Here is a 16,376-nt window from a genome sequence, read left to right as displayed (position 1 = left end):
TTGATTTCCATAAGATATCGAATTCTAATGAAGCCGAAAAGCAGAGAAGGGACAAATCTCAATAGAAGTCATGAAAGCAAAAGAATGATTTTCCAAAGGCGTTATCTTTTCTAAACATTTGCTGGGTTCTTCTGCGCGATTGAGGCCAGTGGTGTGGATTGGGCCAAAGATGGGTTTGAAAGAATGGCTTGGTCACAGCATCAAGACCAGTAGCGCTGAGCCCATCACAAGATAGGGAAGGATCACATAAATCAAGGAAGTGCTCTGCAAAACAACATACAACGTTCCCAAAGTGCTGATGAGCAAGGGATAATGGACGTATACAAACTAGCTTATAATGTGGTTGAAAACATAACATAAGCTTAATTTAATATAGTCTTAGTAATATTTTGAACCTGGCAAGAAATGCTGTAAAAACTAACTTTACAATAAAAAAATTGCTTCAAAGAAAAAATACATAAACTAAGGATCGAATATGTCCGCCCGGTTAGCTCAGTGGTTACGCGCCCGGCTCAAAATCACGCAGCGCAAGTTCGACTCTCGGAGTGTGCACTTGAGCAACGCATTTTCAGGACTGCTCTCCATTCAGCGGCATCTAGTGAATGGAATAATTTCCCGGCAACAACACTTCAACAATCGGAAAACTTCACTCTGCCAATCTTGGTAACCGGCCCTGTGTCAAGAGCCTCTACAAGTATGCGAAACTACCAGGAATAACCAATCAAGGCTTTGTTAGTCTGAGGATAAACCAACCAACCAGGGGCACCGGAAGCGGGAGGGAAGGGGGGTGGATGTCAATATAAAGTACCATTGCCCCTGCCCTCAATTTTTTTGTGGATGGTGGGGCATGGGGGGCAATGGTGCCATTTTAAGGTCATAAGGTCATGTAAGCTACTGCACAGTTTCAATACGATATAACAATTTCAGCTATTCGCTTTTAGCCTAATTTTAATCTTTCATTTCTGCCTCAAAATAATATTCAGGACACAAAATTCTGTATCACAGTAGGTTAGCCTACATCATTATAACATAGCATGATTTCCTTCCGTGCCATTGTTCTTCGTATACCGGTCACTTGTATCATTACTCGACGACGAGCTGATAGGATGAGTATTATCGCTATATCTTATCTTAAAACTTAAAAATAACTGGCCTTTCAGCAACAAAAGTGCCCTTTTTTCATAATCTTGCCCCCCCCCAGTCAAAAGCCGTTCCGACACCCCTGCAACCAACCAACCAATATCATACCTAATGATATTCGATCCTTAGCCGATAAAAAAGCTCTTGCAGAATCCGAACCTAGCAATGTTTGCTAGAATAAACAAGTTTAACAGCTCTTACTATAAAATACATTTCAAAGCAAACCTTACGTTTTCCTCATGGGTGGGATGGTATTCCGACGCATAACTATCTTCCGTGATCGCACTGTAATAAAAAATGCAATAATGTTTATCTGAGCAAACGGCTTCACAGAAACGCAAAGTCAAAACTACTGTACTTTAAAGTGGCGAGGAGAGAAAAACTTTTATTTTGTCTGTTGCGAGAGAGGTACAGTACAATTATACACAACATGAATAAAATAACACCAAAGCAATCTTGATTCCACAACAAACAGGAAGCAGCGAAAGACTATAGCAGTCATCGAGTCAGCTGCTTCCAGCTGCAAAACTAGAAAATGAAAGCCGACGGACAGAAGTGGATGTTGACCTATAATGCTATAACGTTTAGTTATAAATAAAATAGGTTTTATTTTCTGAAACGTAATATCGCTAGACATGAGAAATGAGTTTGTTTGACCAAAAAAACTTTAATTTGAAATTCTGTGAGCATGGTTTAAACAATCTCACATGGACTAAATTATACACCAGGTCGGTGGAGCAGTCGGGGTCGGTTAGATTGAGCCTAAGTAGGTTGCTATCTTGCAAAAATTTAAAAGTGTAATCGAAGCATTTTCGGTGACTTCACTACCTTGTTTGGAGCTCTGGGGCAAAGTTCTGGATCAGACCAAACTTAAACTTGAAGTAAATCGGGATTTGGGCCTGAATTTTGTAGATTTATTTAGTTTTATTAATTTCTCATCGCTAACTTGGTTTAATCTTAAAAAACTTGGCGATCTTATGAAACGCTTGTCTGAAAGTTTAACCAAAAATGAAACTTACTTTTTTCCAAGTCTTTTTGTTGTTCTCTTTTTCTGGTTACCTATAAGACATCATTTAAAATTTGCACTTATCCCAGTAAGTTAAATTGATTGACAAATAATGCTCACAAATAAACGCAATGAAAGACTAACCCAAACAACAATAAAGCCTTAACACCTTAACTGAAAATTTTCATGCTTTTGCTATATTCTATCAACACATCAATATTCTTAAGCGAGCACGAAACAATCGATTGATAAATTTTGATTTCTGGATCATCTTCTCTTATATTTTTCTGTGTAGGCACACAATACATACCACAGCCTACTGCAAACAAATAATATGTAGCCTATTTTCAAAAAATGAAAGAATATAGTTAAGCATGCATTAACAGAAATACACAATGTAGTTTAAACCAGGGCTTCCCAAACTGGGGGTCGCGACCCCTGCAAGGGGTCGCGTAACGAACTTCAGGGGTGGCACAGAGTGTAACAATTTTACACAAAGTAGGCTACTGCATATTTACACTTCTGTGCAAGTTATTAACTGTATTAAGAGTCGGGCACTCAATGCACGTGTTTTCGAAAATTAATGTGGTAAAGCAAATCGGAATTTAAAACCCCTTTATTGCAATGTGAAATAAGATAGCTTTTAAAAGTTGAAGCTATAAAGTTTATTAGTGTTGAAAATTGAAGTCGTGATTTTTCTAACGAAAAAAAAATGTAGACTTTGCCCACCATTTTGGCAATGACATCTGGTTCTTGAAATTATGGTATTTATCAGATTTGCTTAAAAAAACTGAACGAACTTAAGTTGTCCTCCGTAGAGAAAACATCTATGATTTTACCCTACATTGAAATCTAAAATTAAAGCATTCATCAACACATTAAACGTCTGGAAACAAAAAATAGCAAATGATTCGTTTGAAATGTTCTCATTTACTGAAAAATTTTTGGTTAACAATGATGTAAAATGAAATGCTAAAACCTTTGGTTATTAAACGTTTGTCAAATCTGTTAACGGTTTCAGAAGTAGGCTATTTTCTTCCAGAATTGGACAATACCAAATTATATTGAATCCAAAACATATTTGCACCGAAAAACAAAGTCGCTGGCCTACCGAGCACTTCTCTCAGAAAGAATTTACTGATCTATCTTCTGACCTGAAATTTAAATTTTGTGGAAATTTATAAATTTTTATGCAAAACACCTTTACACTTTTTGGCTTGACGTTACAGCGAAATATCTACCATTACCTGATTCAGCAGTAGGCCTAACCGCACTCCTGTCGTTTGTTTTGACGTATTTGTCTTGAAAATTTCTAGCAAACTGAGGCAAATGCTGGGTACTCGTTGAGAGGATCGTCTCACCAACGACGCAATTACAAAGATCAGTTAAAGTCTCCCTCCACCCAGAAAACATTGATCTAGAATCGTGGAAACAATTTGCCAGTGATAGATCAATCTGGAGGAAGAGAACGAGGGAAGGCATGGAACGGTTCGAAAAAAACAACAGAATAATGTAAAAAAGGTTCAGAAAAAAAAAAAAATAAAAAAAAAGCTAATACAACCACGTTCCCAACTCTCCATACAATGTGACTTTGCCCACGCCTGTTCCACTATAGACTAGGCCTCCAAAGTCACATCCGACTGGAAAATAAAACCAATGGTCGGACACGAGCTGGAGCCTACGACGACAATTTGTGCGAGTTAGCGTTTTCAACGTTGACGAACAACTATCAAAACTACTGTAAGCAGCTTTGAAACCGCCTTGGAACCAGCATTAACCAACTTTGAGTCACGGCTAGGCTTGCTTTGTAGCAAAAAGATGTCACATCCATTACACTCACAACCATCTGAATAAATGTATTTGGTTCTTTATTTTGTTTCCGGTAGGCTGCGTGTAAACTGTAACGTAGCAGTCATTCAGTAGGCTACCGCTTGCTTGTTTTAAGTTTTCATTAGAAAACCTTTACATCAATATCACAAATGTAAGCTATATTTGGCATTATTTATCATTTTAACAGTGAAGGGTTGCGAAAAATTTTAGGAGATTAGAAGGGGTCGCGAGCAAAAAAAGTTTCGGAAGCCCTGGTTTAAACTATCCCCAGGGATATCTACAACTACGGGATTGCTAACTCACGTTTAATGACTCAGCAATTTTGTCATAAGCGGGCCGACGGTATTTTTGAACTTTGAAGTGTTTCCACAATTCCTTTGCAAGTTTGCAGTGTGCTGACCAGAGAATTCATAACTCTGTGCTTATTAGATTGTCACTGCAGAATTAGTTTTGTTTCTTGGTTATGATTTAAGTAAAGGGAGTAAATGTAAAGCTTTGTAGTGATTCTTTGCTTAGATTGGCTGGCTACTAAAATGGTGTGCTAGGCTAGGGGTTCAGCAGAAGCAATATATGCAAGTTAGGATATAAACTTTCCTGCTAACTAGTCAAAAATTTTAAAAACTTGAGTTTAGGCTATTTATAACTATATAGAAACATCTATTTTTGTAATCTGACAATTCAAATAGACTTTCCCCCTTGTCTTTTATGCGGCATTAAATGCCATTAACTTTTTGTATGGTACCGTAGCCTACTACTACAACAATCCTATGCCTGCCCTGCATGTACTAATCGTAGGCTACTCTGCAAAGTTGATGGCAGGTTGCATCAGTACATGCTCACACTATGGGGTTATTAGGCTTACCAGTACCAACATTGTTGCTGATTCTCACCAGCTACGGTACGTTGATAATCAAGTGGCTAGGCAAGTTTCACTGAAGGTGCTGACCTGATCACAAGTTTGATTCATGGCAGTAGGTATCACTTGTTTTTATGAATGAGCAGACAGGAAAGGCCAGTTCAGCTTCTGGAGTAGGCCTGGTTAAACTAGACTTCAAGAATTTTGTGTGGCAGTCACCAGTAAAGTGAAACTGTCACTTTACTAAAATTACCGGAAGCCAGTAAAAATATTTCATGACAGCCTACCTTAAAAATATTTACACTGCTTGTACCATTATCGATCCATGTATATTGCTTTCAGCTAAATTGCAGTGTTAAGTTTCTATCTGTATTTAATGTAAACTGAAAGATGGTGTATAAATGTTGTGTACCAGGTTGTAAAACTGGTTATAAAACGAATGACAGTAAAGAGAAAATTGCTTTATATAGGTTTCCTAAAGAACATGAGCTAAAACAAAAATGGATAAAAGTAATTCCGAGGAAAGATTGGATTGTCACAGAGTCATCCAGAGTATGTTCCCTGCATTTTCATGAGAATGACTTTGTAACGGATTCTTGTGATACAAGAATTGATCGAATGGAAGTACGGGGTTCAAGTACATTGCAAAGAAAGCGATTAAAATCTGTTGCAGTTCCTCGTGTTTTTTTGGCTTTACCCCAGTATCTGACAAAGGCAAGTTCTGTGCCTCGCAAAACTGCATCATCTGCATCTGCCAGGTTGAAAAAAGAAAATTCTGTCATTGAACAACAAAATCAAAATCTGTTCCAACAAGAGGTGATCAAAAATTTTGCTTCATTTAAGACAAATATTCAGAATGAAGTATTACCAAGTGGTTATGTCGTTATTTTCAAAGAATCAAATATCCAGTTTCATTATATTGCCATTTCTGAAGACTTCACATTTGCACCCAAACTTCTATCCTCTGTTGTTGTTACTGATGCTTTGGAAGTTCAAGCATATGTGTGTTCTGCAGTCCTGCCTCGCATAGTTTATAAACATCTCTTCGCTTCTCAATGTTTAACAACCATTTCTGAGCTTACAAATTTACTGGCATTATGTAAATCACTATGCAGCAAGTCATTTGATAGTATAAGTCATACTCAGTTGTTGGAGTTAGCTGCATCATGTCTAGAGCAATGTGCATCCATAGATTTGACCATTTGCAATGAAAACACATGTGTGCCTTTATTAAAATTTATTGTAGAACAAATATCTTTACTCCAAGTACCAAAAAATGCTCGTCGCTATTCCACCAATACTATCACTACTGCATTTTTATGGCAACTGACCAGTTCATCCCTTTATAAAAAACTACGAAATTTTTTTGTATTGCCTTGTCGAAGCCGTCTTCGTCAGCTTTCTACTGGAATGACTGTTGACTTTGCAAAACTGGATTTGGAATATTTAAGATTACGAACATCTGAATTATCTCAACGGGAACGAATTGTCGTTTTAATGATGGACGAAGTGTATACTGCTCAGCGTGTTGAATATACTAGTGGCTCTTTCATTGGTTTAACTGAAGAAGGTCAGCCTGCAAAAACTGTATTGACATTTATGGTCCAATCAATAAGTGGAAAGTACAAAGATGTTGTTTGTCTCATTCCTGTAGAAAAACTTGACACTAATTTGTTGAAGAGTTGGTTTGAACGTGTGATGCTTGCACTCAATGATATCTTTTTTGTAGTTGCTGTATCTGCAGACAATCATGTCTGTAACAGGTAAGATAACATTTTTCTAATTACATCATAGTACCGGTAGTTTGTTTGGGTACTTACTGCGTAAGCTGTTCATATATATAATTGTTTAAATAAAATATTTTATTATGCTTTCATTCTCATATGCTCGATAGTCTCTTAGATCTCAATGAAATAAAAACTCAAACTTTTGCCTGTTGCATTTGCAACTTTTTATAAACATTGTTTAAAAACAAAGTGACATCTATTGCTGTATATACCATTTTCACCACTTTAAGCTGTACTTTTTGTTTTATAGGAAATTGTTTGTTGATCTGTGTGGTGGAAAGCTTTCGCACAGCATAGAGCATCCATTGAGAAAAGAGGAAAAACTGTTTTTATTTTTTGATTTTACTCATAACCTGAAGAATATTTACAACAATTTTGTAAAAAGGAAAAGGATGCATCTCCCTTGTACTGGCCATGAGCACCTGCTTGGTCAGTCATGTATTGCAGAATTTCATCATTTGTCTCGCCTGTATGCTATGGAAGAAGACAAGGCATTAAAGGTTGCTCACAAACTGAAGAAATCCTCATTAAATCCAAGCAGCATTTCACGGACATCTCCACTACATGCTCTCAGTAGGTGTTTGGTTAGTGTTCTTATAAATGCATTATTGTACAAATGTACAACTTGGTAGAAAATGCATTCAATGTAACTTCTTCAAAAACTTGAAGAACATGTAATCAAGTGCAAATTGTATAATAGTGTTGACCAGATATAGCATTTTAAGATCCTGAGACGAATTGGTAATTTTAAACGTTGATTGGTTAAAATATTTTTTCTTTTTTCCAAATGTAGTTCTTGCAATTTCTATCCGTCTCAAAATTCCATGGTCACATCTCCCATCTTCAGTTATTAAATGTCCAAGATAGGAAAAAGATTTTACTTTTTGTATAATTTCATTGTCAATTATAATTTGGAGTACTGGAGTGTCTGATGATTTTGAGATTATTATTGATTTGGTCTTTTTAGCGTTAATTTTCATATTAAATTCTTTACCAATTGGCAATTGAGTTAACATTGTCCACTATTTCTTGAAGATCTTCTTGTGATTCAGCCAACAGAACAGTATCATCAGCATAGCGTAAATTTGTTATGTTCAAGCTATAGCTATATAGCTGGTAATAAATTTTATGTATTTATGTGCAAGGTGTGTGTTTGTGTTCATGCCAATGCTTTACTAGTATTTTTGTGTGACTATTGACTAGTTATTTTTTGGCATGCAGGTGTTTTCAATGAATCAACTGTTCGTGGCTTGGATCATTACAGCACAGCTTGTTCAGCATTTTCAGAAACTGCTCGATATATCAATTTTGTCACCAACATTTGGAAAGTAATGTCTGTTAAAACTTGTTTTAAAGGTATGTACAGTCTATGGAGGTCAAAGAAACAAGCACTATAGTGCAGATAAGCTGAGCCTATGTATAACCCTATAAAATTTTGGTACTTTGTTTAGGAGAGAAGAAAAGAGATCCTATGTTCATTCCATTAAGCATCAGCCATGAGACAAATCATGTTGGGTTGCTTTTTCTGAATAAAGCAACAAAAATTTTTGAAGAATGGCGTGTTTGTGGAACGGCTGGGCTTTCCAACGAGACATTCACAGCTTGCATTCAGTCCATGGGAGCAGTAGTTGAACTTGCCACCTACCTTCAAACCAATCATGGTTTTGATTATCTGCTTTCAGGCAAGGTTATGTCGGATCCTATTGAAGGCCGCTTTGGCTGGTATAGGCAGGTCAGTTTATATTATTCTGTACTAGTATTATTAGAGATCACTGTATGGTTTGCTAAGGATTCGCTGGTGTTGCTTTTAGTGCGTTACATATATTGAGTTTCATTTTTTGTATACAGGTCAATGGCGGCAATTTCTTTATTTCCGTCAAGCAGCTGCTTTTGGCTGAAAAGAAAATACGTTGCTTAAGTTTGCTACAGCAGCAAACTCTGTTGGCAGCCTCAAGAATTTCTGACATTTTTTCTAATGATGACGATGGTAGTGAAGTTAATGAAGAGCAGGTTTGGCTTGCAGACTTTTTTCTTGGTATTGTATTAGAGGATATGTCAGAATCGGATGCTGCTATTGCCTACTATGTCAGCGGATACATTGCACGCAGCATTGTACGCCGCACGAAGTGCTGTGCTTGCAAGGAGTTGCTAATAAAGGGAGATGATGAGCCTGATTTGAAGAGCTCCATCCCAAATGAGCATAAGCATCTGTTTGAAATGGCTAACCGAGGAGGTTTATGTGAACCGTCTGAATTTTGCTTTGGGACAACTGTACTGGCTGCTCAGTGTTATCAGGCCATCATTAATGATCCTTCTATGATGAGAAAGTTTTTATCTTTAAACAGTCATCAGCGTGCCTTTGTTGATGCAATCAAAAAGATGCTTTGCTCATCAAAGATTCTTGTTAGTTTACTAAATACAAAATGTTCTACTGGGCATTGTAATTTTGACTTAATTGTGCAATGTGCTTTTAATTGTTTTTCAAAAAATCAGCTTAAACGTTTTAACAGTCAACCAACTGTTGATACACCACAACCTAAACTGCTTCGAAAAATCAGAAAACTAACATCAAAAGCTTCTAGTAACAGCTAATTTTAAGTTGTAGGAAATATGCTTACATATCTTCACATGTCATTTGTATTGAACTTGTATTTTTCATTTTTTTCACACTATATGTATTATGCGTATGATTGTCACCAGACTTCTATCCAGTATTATTTGTGCATAATGTTATAATTCATTGCGATTAAAGGTGGGAAGTACTTTTCCGATACCGCTACTGGTACCAACAATACATTTTGAGCCAAGTATGGAGTACTGAAGTACTTTTCAAAGCTGATTTCAGTCGATGCCGGTACTTTTTCGGCTCTTGCTTAGCTAGCATTATATCCACATTAGCGAGAATGCTTTCAGGTGTTTGGCTCATGAAAGTTGGAATTTACGCAATATTATCACACCTTTCAGGCTCCTCGGTTATCAGTAGTCTGCAGACGAGCTAGTCACTGTCAACGCTTATTTTGGCACTAATGTCTGTGTGTGCTTGGTTATTATACGTCTTTACTGTATTCGCTATTCCAACCACGCCACTGCTCTATTGTGTTTTAGGGTAGTATTTTTATGCTTTATTTTGTGTAACTAAAAGAAAACTATCTGTTTTATTGCTTCATATCTACTGCACACGTTTTAATTTGAATTTATGACTCCTGTTACGATGCATACCCATTTTGTTTTCTCTTATTGCTTACCGTATTCATAATTAACGTTTGTGGTAGAGCTTTCTTTAGCCTGATGGCTACATGCCGACGCAAGTTGAATATTCCATAAATATACGGTTAGTTACATGGTACACTTTTGTACTTGTACATAGATGACTGAGTGCAGTGGCGTTGCCAAAGGGGGTTTAGGGGGTTACAACCCCCCCTTTGGCACGCGTGTGACGTCACAAGAGCGAGTTTTGCCAATACCAAACATTCAAATATCTCAGCCAGGAATTAACAAGGAAAAAACATAGAGACTTAGCTTTATTACCGAAAAATGCCCAAGAAAACATGATCTTATCCTTTTGCTATGCCACTGGACAGCACCATTTTACAGGAATATTTATACCAACATTTTTGTTGAAAATGCTCTCAGAACGCACCAAATTCAAAGTAATTTTTCAAATTTTTCTGGGGGAGTTCCCCCAGACCCCCCGCCGCTGGGTGTCGCCTTTCGCGAAGACAACGTCGGGCTTCGCCCGCCGGCCGTCAACCCCCCCCCCCCCCTTTCAAAATTCCTGGCTACGCCACTGACTGAGTGCCTCCTGATTGCATCGTATCTTCACAATGTGGTGATTTTGACGTCGGCCCGCTCCTGTCATAGATATTTTCTAGTTAGCAATCCCGTAGTTGTAGATATCCCTGACTATCCCTAACATATACAAAGCATTATTAGAAGTAATGATTTAAAAGCGTTTTCATTTATCATTATTATTTGTTTGTCTGGTGTGGCATAAACTTGCCAAAAATATAGTGATTTTTTACATATAATCAAAATTAGGCAAGCAAATGATAAATACCTTTCTTGGCAGATTCTTGAATGTGGTGGCTTGCACCACAACAACATCTACACATAAAGCTTTAAAAAACCTCAATTGTTATGATGTTTCATATTTCAACAACATTGCTTGATTTATGTTACTAGGGATGGAATTATTTTCCGCCAACAACACTTCAACAATCGAAAACTTCACTTTGTCAATCACTGTAACCGGTATTGCGTCAAGAGCCTCTACAAGTATGCAAAACTACCAGGAATAACCTGTCAAGGCTTTGTCAGTCCGAGGATAAAGATTCAAAACCAACCAAACAACCATGTTGTTATGACATATAATAAAATTTCCAAACTATACAGACATGTTAGTTTTCACACTAAGATAAGTAGTCTCGTCTTCAGCAATTATCACTTGGCCTATAGGCAATTTTACATTTTACAAGCACAGGTTCTTAAAGGTGTCTTCAATATACAAGAGAATGTGACGATTAGATTTTGCGTTGTTTGCAGTCAAGGACAAAAAGATGTAACCACACTGGAAAAACTGGTATTTTAAATCTCTGCACTACATATATTTGACTAAAATACAGTTGCCATGTTGAAAAGAAACGATCTTCCTGGCATCAGCACTACATGACTACTCACTGTGGAACTAATCGTACAAACTCCTTTATCAGGTTTGTGTCAGCTCTTTTTTTAGTTTTATAGCAACTAAATGTGGTTCATAAAAGGTTGGCCACAACAAATACTAATTTGGTTTAGGAATAGCATATTGCGACAGATAAACATTAGTGACTGCTAGGTGTAAAACATGGAAAATCTTACCTGTTGGAATGTTGACATGACAAAGACTTGATGTCTTGGCTGAAAATCTTCTTATTTGCACATGAATTTTCATGGCCAGGCAGTTTGTTACAATTTGCGTTTTTTTGTGCATTTGCTTCTGATGCATGCAAAGAGCTTGAGCTCAGGAGATTACAAGATTTTCTTGAGGTAAAATTTGCATATCTCTCTTTCAAGTAGTTGTTTAAATTGGACAAAGAGGTTTTCAGTTCAATAAAAGATTTTGGCTTAGACTTCAAGGAATATTGTCTGTGAGATGAAAGTAGTTGTCCAAGAGGGGAGCATGGACCTGTAGGTAATTCACAATCATAATCTTGTTGTAAACCTATAGCAGGTGATAATTCAAGTGGATTATGTACAGGAATAGTTACAGTTGACAAAGCTGGTGAAATATTTGGATACCAATACAGATCTTCTTGTGACATAGCTGGTGATATATTCCTTTGTTGACTTGGTAAGTCTGTGCTGTTCAACCCACAACAGGGAACAGTAATATCTCTAGTTGGTGCAAATGAATTATCAAAAATATAAATGTTCTTGTCAGCCATCATTCCCTAAACTTCAAATTAAGCCTAGTTTCTATAATACAGTAGCTAAAAGTACTACCTAGCCCATTCTGAAGTAAAATGTACCATACGGTAACTGTCAAAAATACCAGTGCTTAATCTTTGAATCTTCAGGTGCTTTTCCACCAAACATAAGCTAACCATAACTATTTACTGTTTGAATGTATCCTAGTAATATTACGGTATTTATTAGTTATTAATTATTAGTATTATTCTAGTAATATTACGGTACAGTGTACGAAAGTAGGCTATCTCTTCAGCACTGCTTGTCCTAGCCTGCTACATTTGGTGGCAGCTGACCTTGCTGTGCAATTATTTGTGTTTTGATTAACGATTTCAACAAATATCTATTAATTAATCTGATTCATCACTGTCCTCACACCCCTTTTACTGCGCCACATAACGAAAATAATAATTGCTATTTTACAAATCATAGGCAATGTAGCACACCCGCCAGCAAAACCCATGCAGTTTTGTATTTATGCTGTCTGCTTGTCTAAGACTGGCTATAGTAGGTAATGGTAACAGAGTTGCCAGGCAAACAAACAACAGATTGCCAAACAAATTTCCTCATAGCCACCTTAAAAATTTCCCAACTTCATCGGTGTTTTATTAATGTTAATGTAGTGCACCTTTTAAAAATCAGACTAAGTGTCCGCTCTAGCCTTTATTCGTACAGCACTTTAACATTTTTCTTTCCAAAATTTCGTTCACTCAGCGCCCTGCAAATTCACTAAATTTTTTCACGTTGAAGTAAAAAATTTTTAATTTAGCAACCTGAGATGGTTGTCTGCAATGCAGTATTGCTAGGCCAGACTCTTACTATAGAATTTCTCAAATAATGCTTAAAAATTTTCCCATCTAGGCTAACTGTGGGCTACCTCAAATTTTTTCCAACTTTCACGTTATAAAGATAACTTAGCCTAGATTGAACACAATCAAGGATATCTTATTAAGATGTTGACTTGTTACAGATGGAGATGTAAGACTGTGACGACTGTAATGGTGCAAGACTGTGACGGCATTTTTATTCAAAAAATGTTTATTACTAAAAAGGGTAGAATAAAGCAGTGTATACCTGTGCAAAAAGAGAAGGAGATACCTGTGTAGGTGATGTATTCTCAAAATTTATTTCATTGATTTTGCAGCCTGCGGCTCCTTATTTTTCAAAACCATTATTGTGTATTGAAACAAAATGAATTGACTTGAGTTGACATTCAATTTTTCAAGTTGCAATTCTATTTTTCCATCGATCTTCATCATGGCATTACTTTACTTGGCAACAACTTTCTTAAACGGAAAAGTATGCCTATAAAAAAATAAAATAAAGAAAAAGCGGAAAGTACCTAGGCTAGTTATTATTTATGACCATTTTGGTTTCATAGAAAGTAACCCAAACTTACTTCTTACCATTTAGTGGAAAACGGACATACAGTTCAATCAGTATTCCAACGCCCGAGACACAAGAAAAAGTCGTTCTCTCTTTATTAGTCGTGAAAATAAAACTTTTTATTCCGATCCGGAGATCATTGATTGATTGAATCTTTATCCTCGGACTGGGAAAGCTTCTTGCACAGCTTAATCCTGGCAGTTTCGCATACTTGTAGAGGCTTTGAATCACTGACGCAGGCCCGGTCACCGAAATTGACAGAGTGAAGTTTCCGATTGTTGAAGTCTTGTTGCCGGGGAACTATTCCATCCATTATATGCCACTGAATGGAGAGCAGTCCTTAACGTGCGTTGCTCAAGCGCACACCCCGAGAGTCGAACCAGCGCCTCTTGATCTTGAATCTTCTTCGTTCCAGAAGTGACGCGCTAACCAATTGAGCTATCGGGGCGGATGGCATCGATGGGCATCTTCCCTTGCGTCAGTAGAGATATGTCAGCAGATTCAAGATCGGTGTTGCATGTGAAAAACAAAGTTATCTTCAGTCTTTATTCTATTTTCCAATTTTCGTTTGTCAAAGTTATAATTTTTTTGGTTTTTTAAATGTTCAGTTCAGTTTGTTTTTTTATTTTTGACCATCACAACCAAAAACAATAGGCTATATTATACCAAATATAGCACAGGTCTACAAAAATGTAAAAGCGACAAACTGTATTGAACAGAACTTGACAGCTGGCACAAATGCAAGTGTTACGGAGGTACTGAAAAACGGGGTAGGCCTACTGGAAAACTTTAGACTTCAGAGCCCGTCGACACTCCTTTTGTTACCCTTCGCTGATTTTTAAAATTTTCTATCCCTTGTAATGATCAGAAGCAACATTAGTTTAATTGAACAACAAGATTATTAATTGATAAATGCAGAGAACATCACCATCATCGACAAATTCGAAAAGTTAGTTCGTTTATTGTTTATCATCATTAAGTTCCTTCCTCTCGTCGAGGGTTGGAGGCAATGAGACGCCAAGTTTCTCTGTTGTGAGATTTTTTTACTGCAGTTTTGTAATTAAGTCCTGACCAGTCTTCAATACCATTAGTCCAAATTCTTGGTGGTCTGCCCCAATTTCGTTTGCCGTTCATTTTTTCTTCTAGTAGTTGTCTTTGAATAGAATTATTGCGAATCATGTGGCTAAAATATTTCAATTTTCTTGATTTAATTGTTTGTAGAATTTCCATGTTGGTTTTTGCATTCTGGATAGTACATCTTTGTTTGTGATTTTATCCTTCCATGAAATTTTAAGCATTCTTCTATAAATCCACATTTCAAATGCCTCAAGTCGTTTAACCATTTGTGATGACAGTGTCCATGTTTTTGCATTGTAAAGTAACGTAGTCCATATATAGCCTATAGCATTTCATAATTCAGAGAACGTAACACTAGATGGATAAAGTTTCACCGCGCAAGTGTGGTTTCGTCAGTAGGCTACATATCATTCTTTTCAAAGAATAGAATTTAAAGCTTAGCCTACAGTTTTAAAAGAAACCTTTTTTTGCTGTCAAACTTTTTAATGTTGCAGATAAAAATTTTATAAAAAAGAATCACATGACCAGAACCGTAAAAATTGCCTCTCTTTTTTCAGTAAGGGAGAAAGATCGTTTAAGGGCCAATAAATTTTGGTTTGTTCATGCAGAGATTTTCAACCGTTTTTGCTTCGCCACCCCCTCAGAGCAATCAACGTAGCTTTGCAACCCCATAAAAATACTCAACAAAAGTAACGTATATTTGATAAAGCTTTCGTAGAGAATTTGCATTTTTGAACCATAGACAAGCAAAATATTATTAAATATTATTAGATATTAAATAGCTTACATCATGCAAGGCAGGATTAACATATTCCCCAGTGGCAGCTTGGGGGGTTCGCCTACTTTTAATCTGTCCAGCGGTTATCGGTTATTTGCAATGAAATAGGTGACAATGTTATAACAAAGGCTCGATATTAAATAGCTTATATTACGTCATAGAGTTTTGAATTGTTGATTTTCATTTGATATGAATCTTTCAAATCAGCGAAACTATTAAATTTTGTCAGAGTTTATAGAAGAAAAAATAATAGTGTAAAAAATAATTTGATAAGCCTACTCTTACATTAAAAAAATATATATTTCAATTGTTGATGGAATAGGCCTTTTGCAACGTCAAACGCCCCAAATCGCAAAGATGTTGGAAATTTATAGCAAGTAGTGACAACTTGATATAAGCTGCACAGTGCACAGGCTATAATTTTGGACTGGGCATGACATTTTGTCGAGCCCAATTAATTTTTAGGAGGTTTGCAGCCGGAAGGAAAGCTCGGAAAGTCGCGTTTTTTGAAGCTTATTATTTTGAAGTAGCGTTTTTAGATCTACACAGAGTCTTTATTCTTTAAAAGAAAAACAATATGTCACTAATATTTTCTTTGTCTTTAGTTGCATTTGCTGTTCAAAGGTGCTGCAATATTGTAAGTTAAAGGGCTGGCCCATTTTTATTGATACCAGACCCAGATTATTCTCTGAAAACAATTTTGTTGACAGTGTTCTGCATTAACCAGAAAATATTATGACGCCTAAGTGCATTGCACCAACGCGAAGAGCAACTGCTTTGTGACATCATGTTACATCATTAATGCTACTTCTTCGCTCAATTTTCAATTAAACCAAAGGCAATAAATCATTATCAACTTTCTCGTCAAAAATTTTGAAAGTAGCCTATTGTTTTGAAGAAAAAGTCTTTTCTAGTTTGACTCATAGCATCAGGTATATTTCTTCTCAATTAATTCCGACTAACGGTTACTCTCATGGTCTATGACTCAATCCTCTTTACAACTTCTGAGTCTCGATGATTTGCAATTTCCTTGTAATTTCTTTCCAAATTACTTTCACGGTATTGTTTTAT

General features: G+C 36.5%; 2 protein-coding genes across 4 annotated transcripts; one reads left to right on the top strand and one right to left on the bottom strand.

Moving 5' to 3' along the window:
- Window positions 1–122: 122 nt before the first annotated feature.
- LOC145774715 (uncharacterized) lies at window positions 123–12,192 on the bottom strand. 3 transcript variants are annotated; one of them, XM_082586008.1, is made up of 5 exons: window positions 11,477–12,192; window positions 3,394–3,563; window positions 2,160–2,199; window positions 1,371–1,425; window positions 123–264 (listed from the first exon to the last, which is right to left on the bottom strand). In XM_082586008.1, the coding sequence occupies exons 1-5, from the start codon at window positions 12,043–12,045 to the stop codon at window positions 193–195; spliced, it is 906 nt and encodes a 301-aa protein (XP_082442134.1). In that variant the 5' UTR covers window positions 12,046–12,192; the 3' UTR covers window positions 123–192. The 3 variants fall into 3 exon arrangements, with proteins under 3 accessions (XP_082442134.1, XP_082442135.1, XP_082442136.1); XM_082586009.1 differs by lacking the exon at window positions 3,394–3,563 and adding an exon at window positions 10,677–10,735 and having other exon boundaries at window positions 11,477–12,169; XM_082586010.1 differs by lacking the exon at window positions 3,394–3,563 and adding an exon at window positions 10,677–10,723 and having other exon boundaries at window positions 11,477–12,164.
- Window positions 5,193–9,211, top strand: LOC145774440 (uncharacterized). Its single transcript, XM_082585691.1, has 5 exons — window positions 5,193–6,595; window positions 6,870–7,192; window positions 7,841–7,975; window positions 8,071–8,351; window positions 8,468–9,211. The coding sequence occupies exons 1-5, from the start codon at window positions 5,223–5,225 to the stop codon at window positions 9,209–9,211; spliced, it is 2,856 nt and encodes a 951-aa protein (XP_082441817.1). The 5' UTR covers window positions 5,193–5,222.
- Window positions 12,193–16,376: the final 4,184 nt, after the last annotated feature.

This window comes from Aplidium turbinatum, chromosome 7 (assembly GCF_918807975.1).
Source record: "Aplidium turbinatum chromosome 7, kaAplTurb1.1, whole genome shotgun sequence".
In the NCBI taxonomy this organism is placed as follows: domain Eukaryota; kingdom Metazoa; phylum Chordata; class Ascidiacea; order Aplousobranchia; family Polyclinidae; genus Aplidium; species Aplidium turbinatum.
Note: the sequence above shows the minus strand (reverse complement) of the source record. Positions and strands in the feature narration are given on the sequence as shown.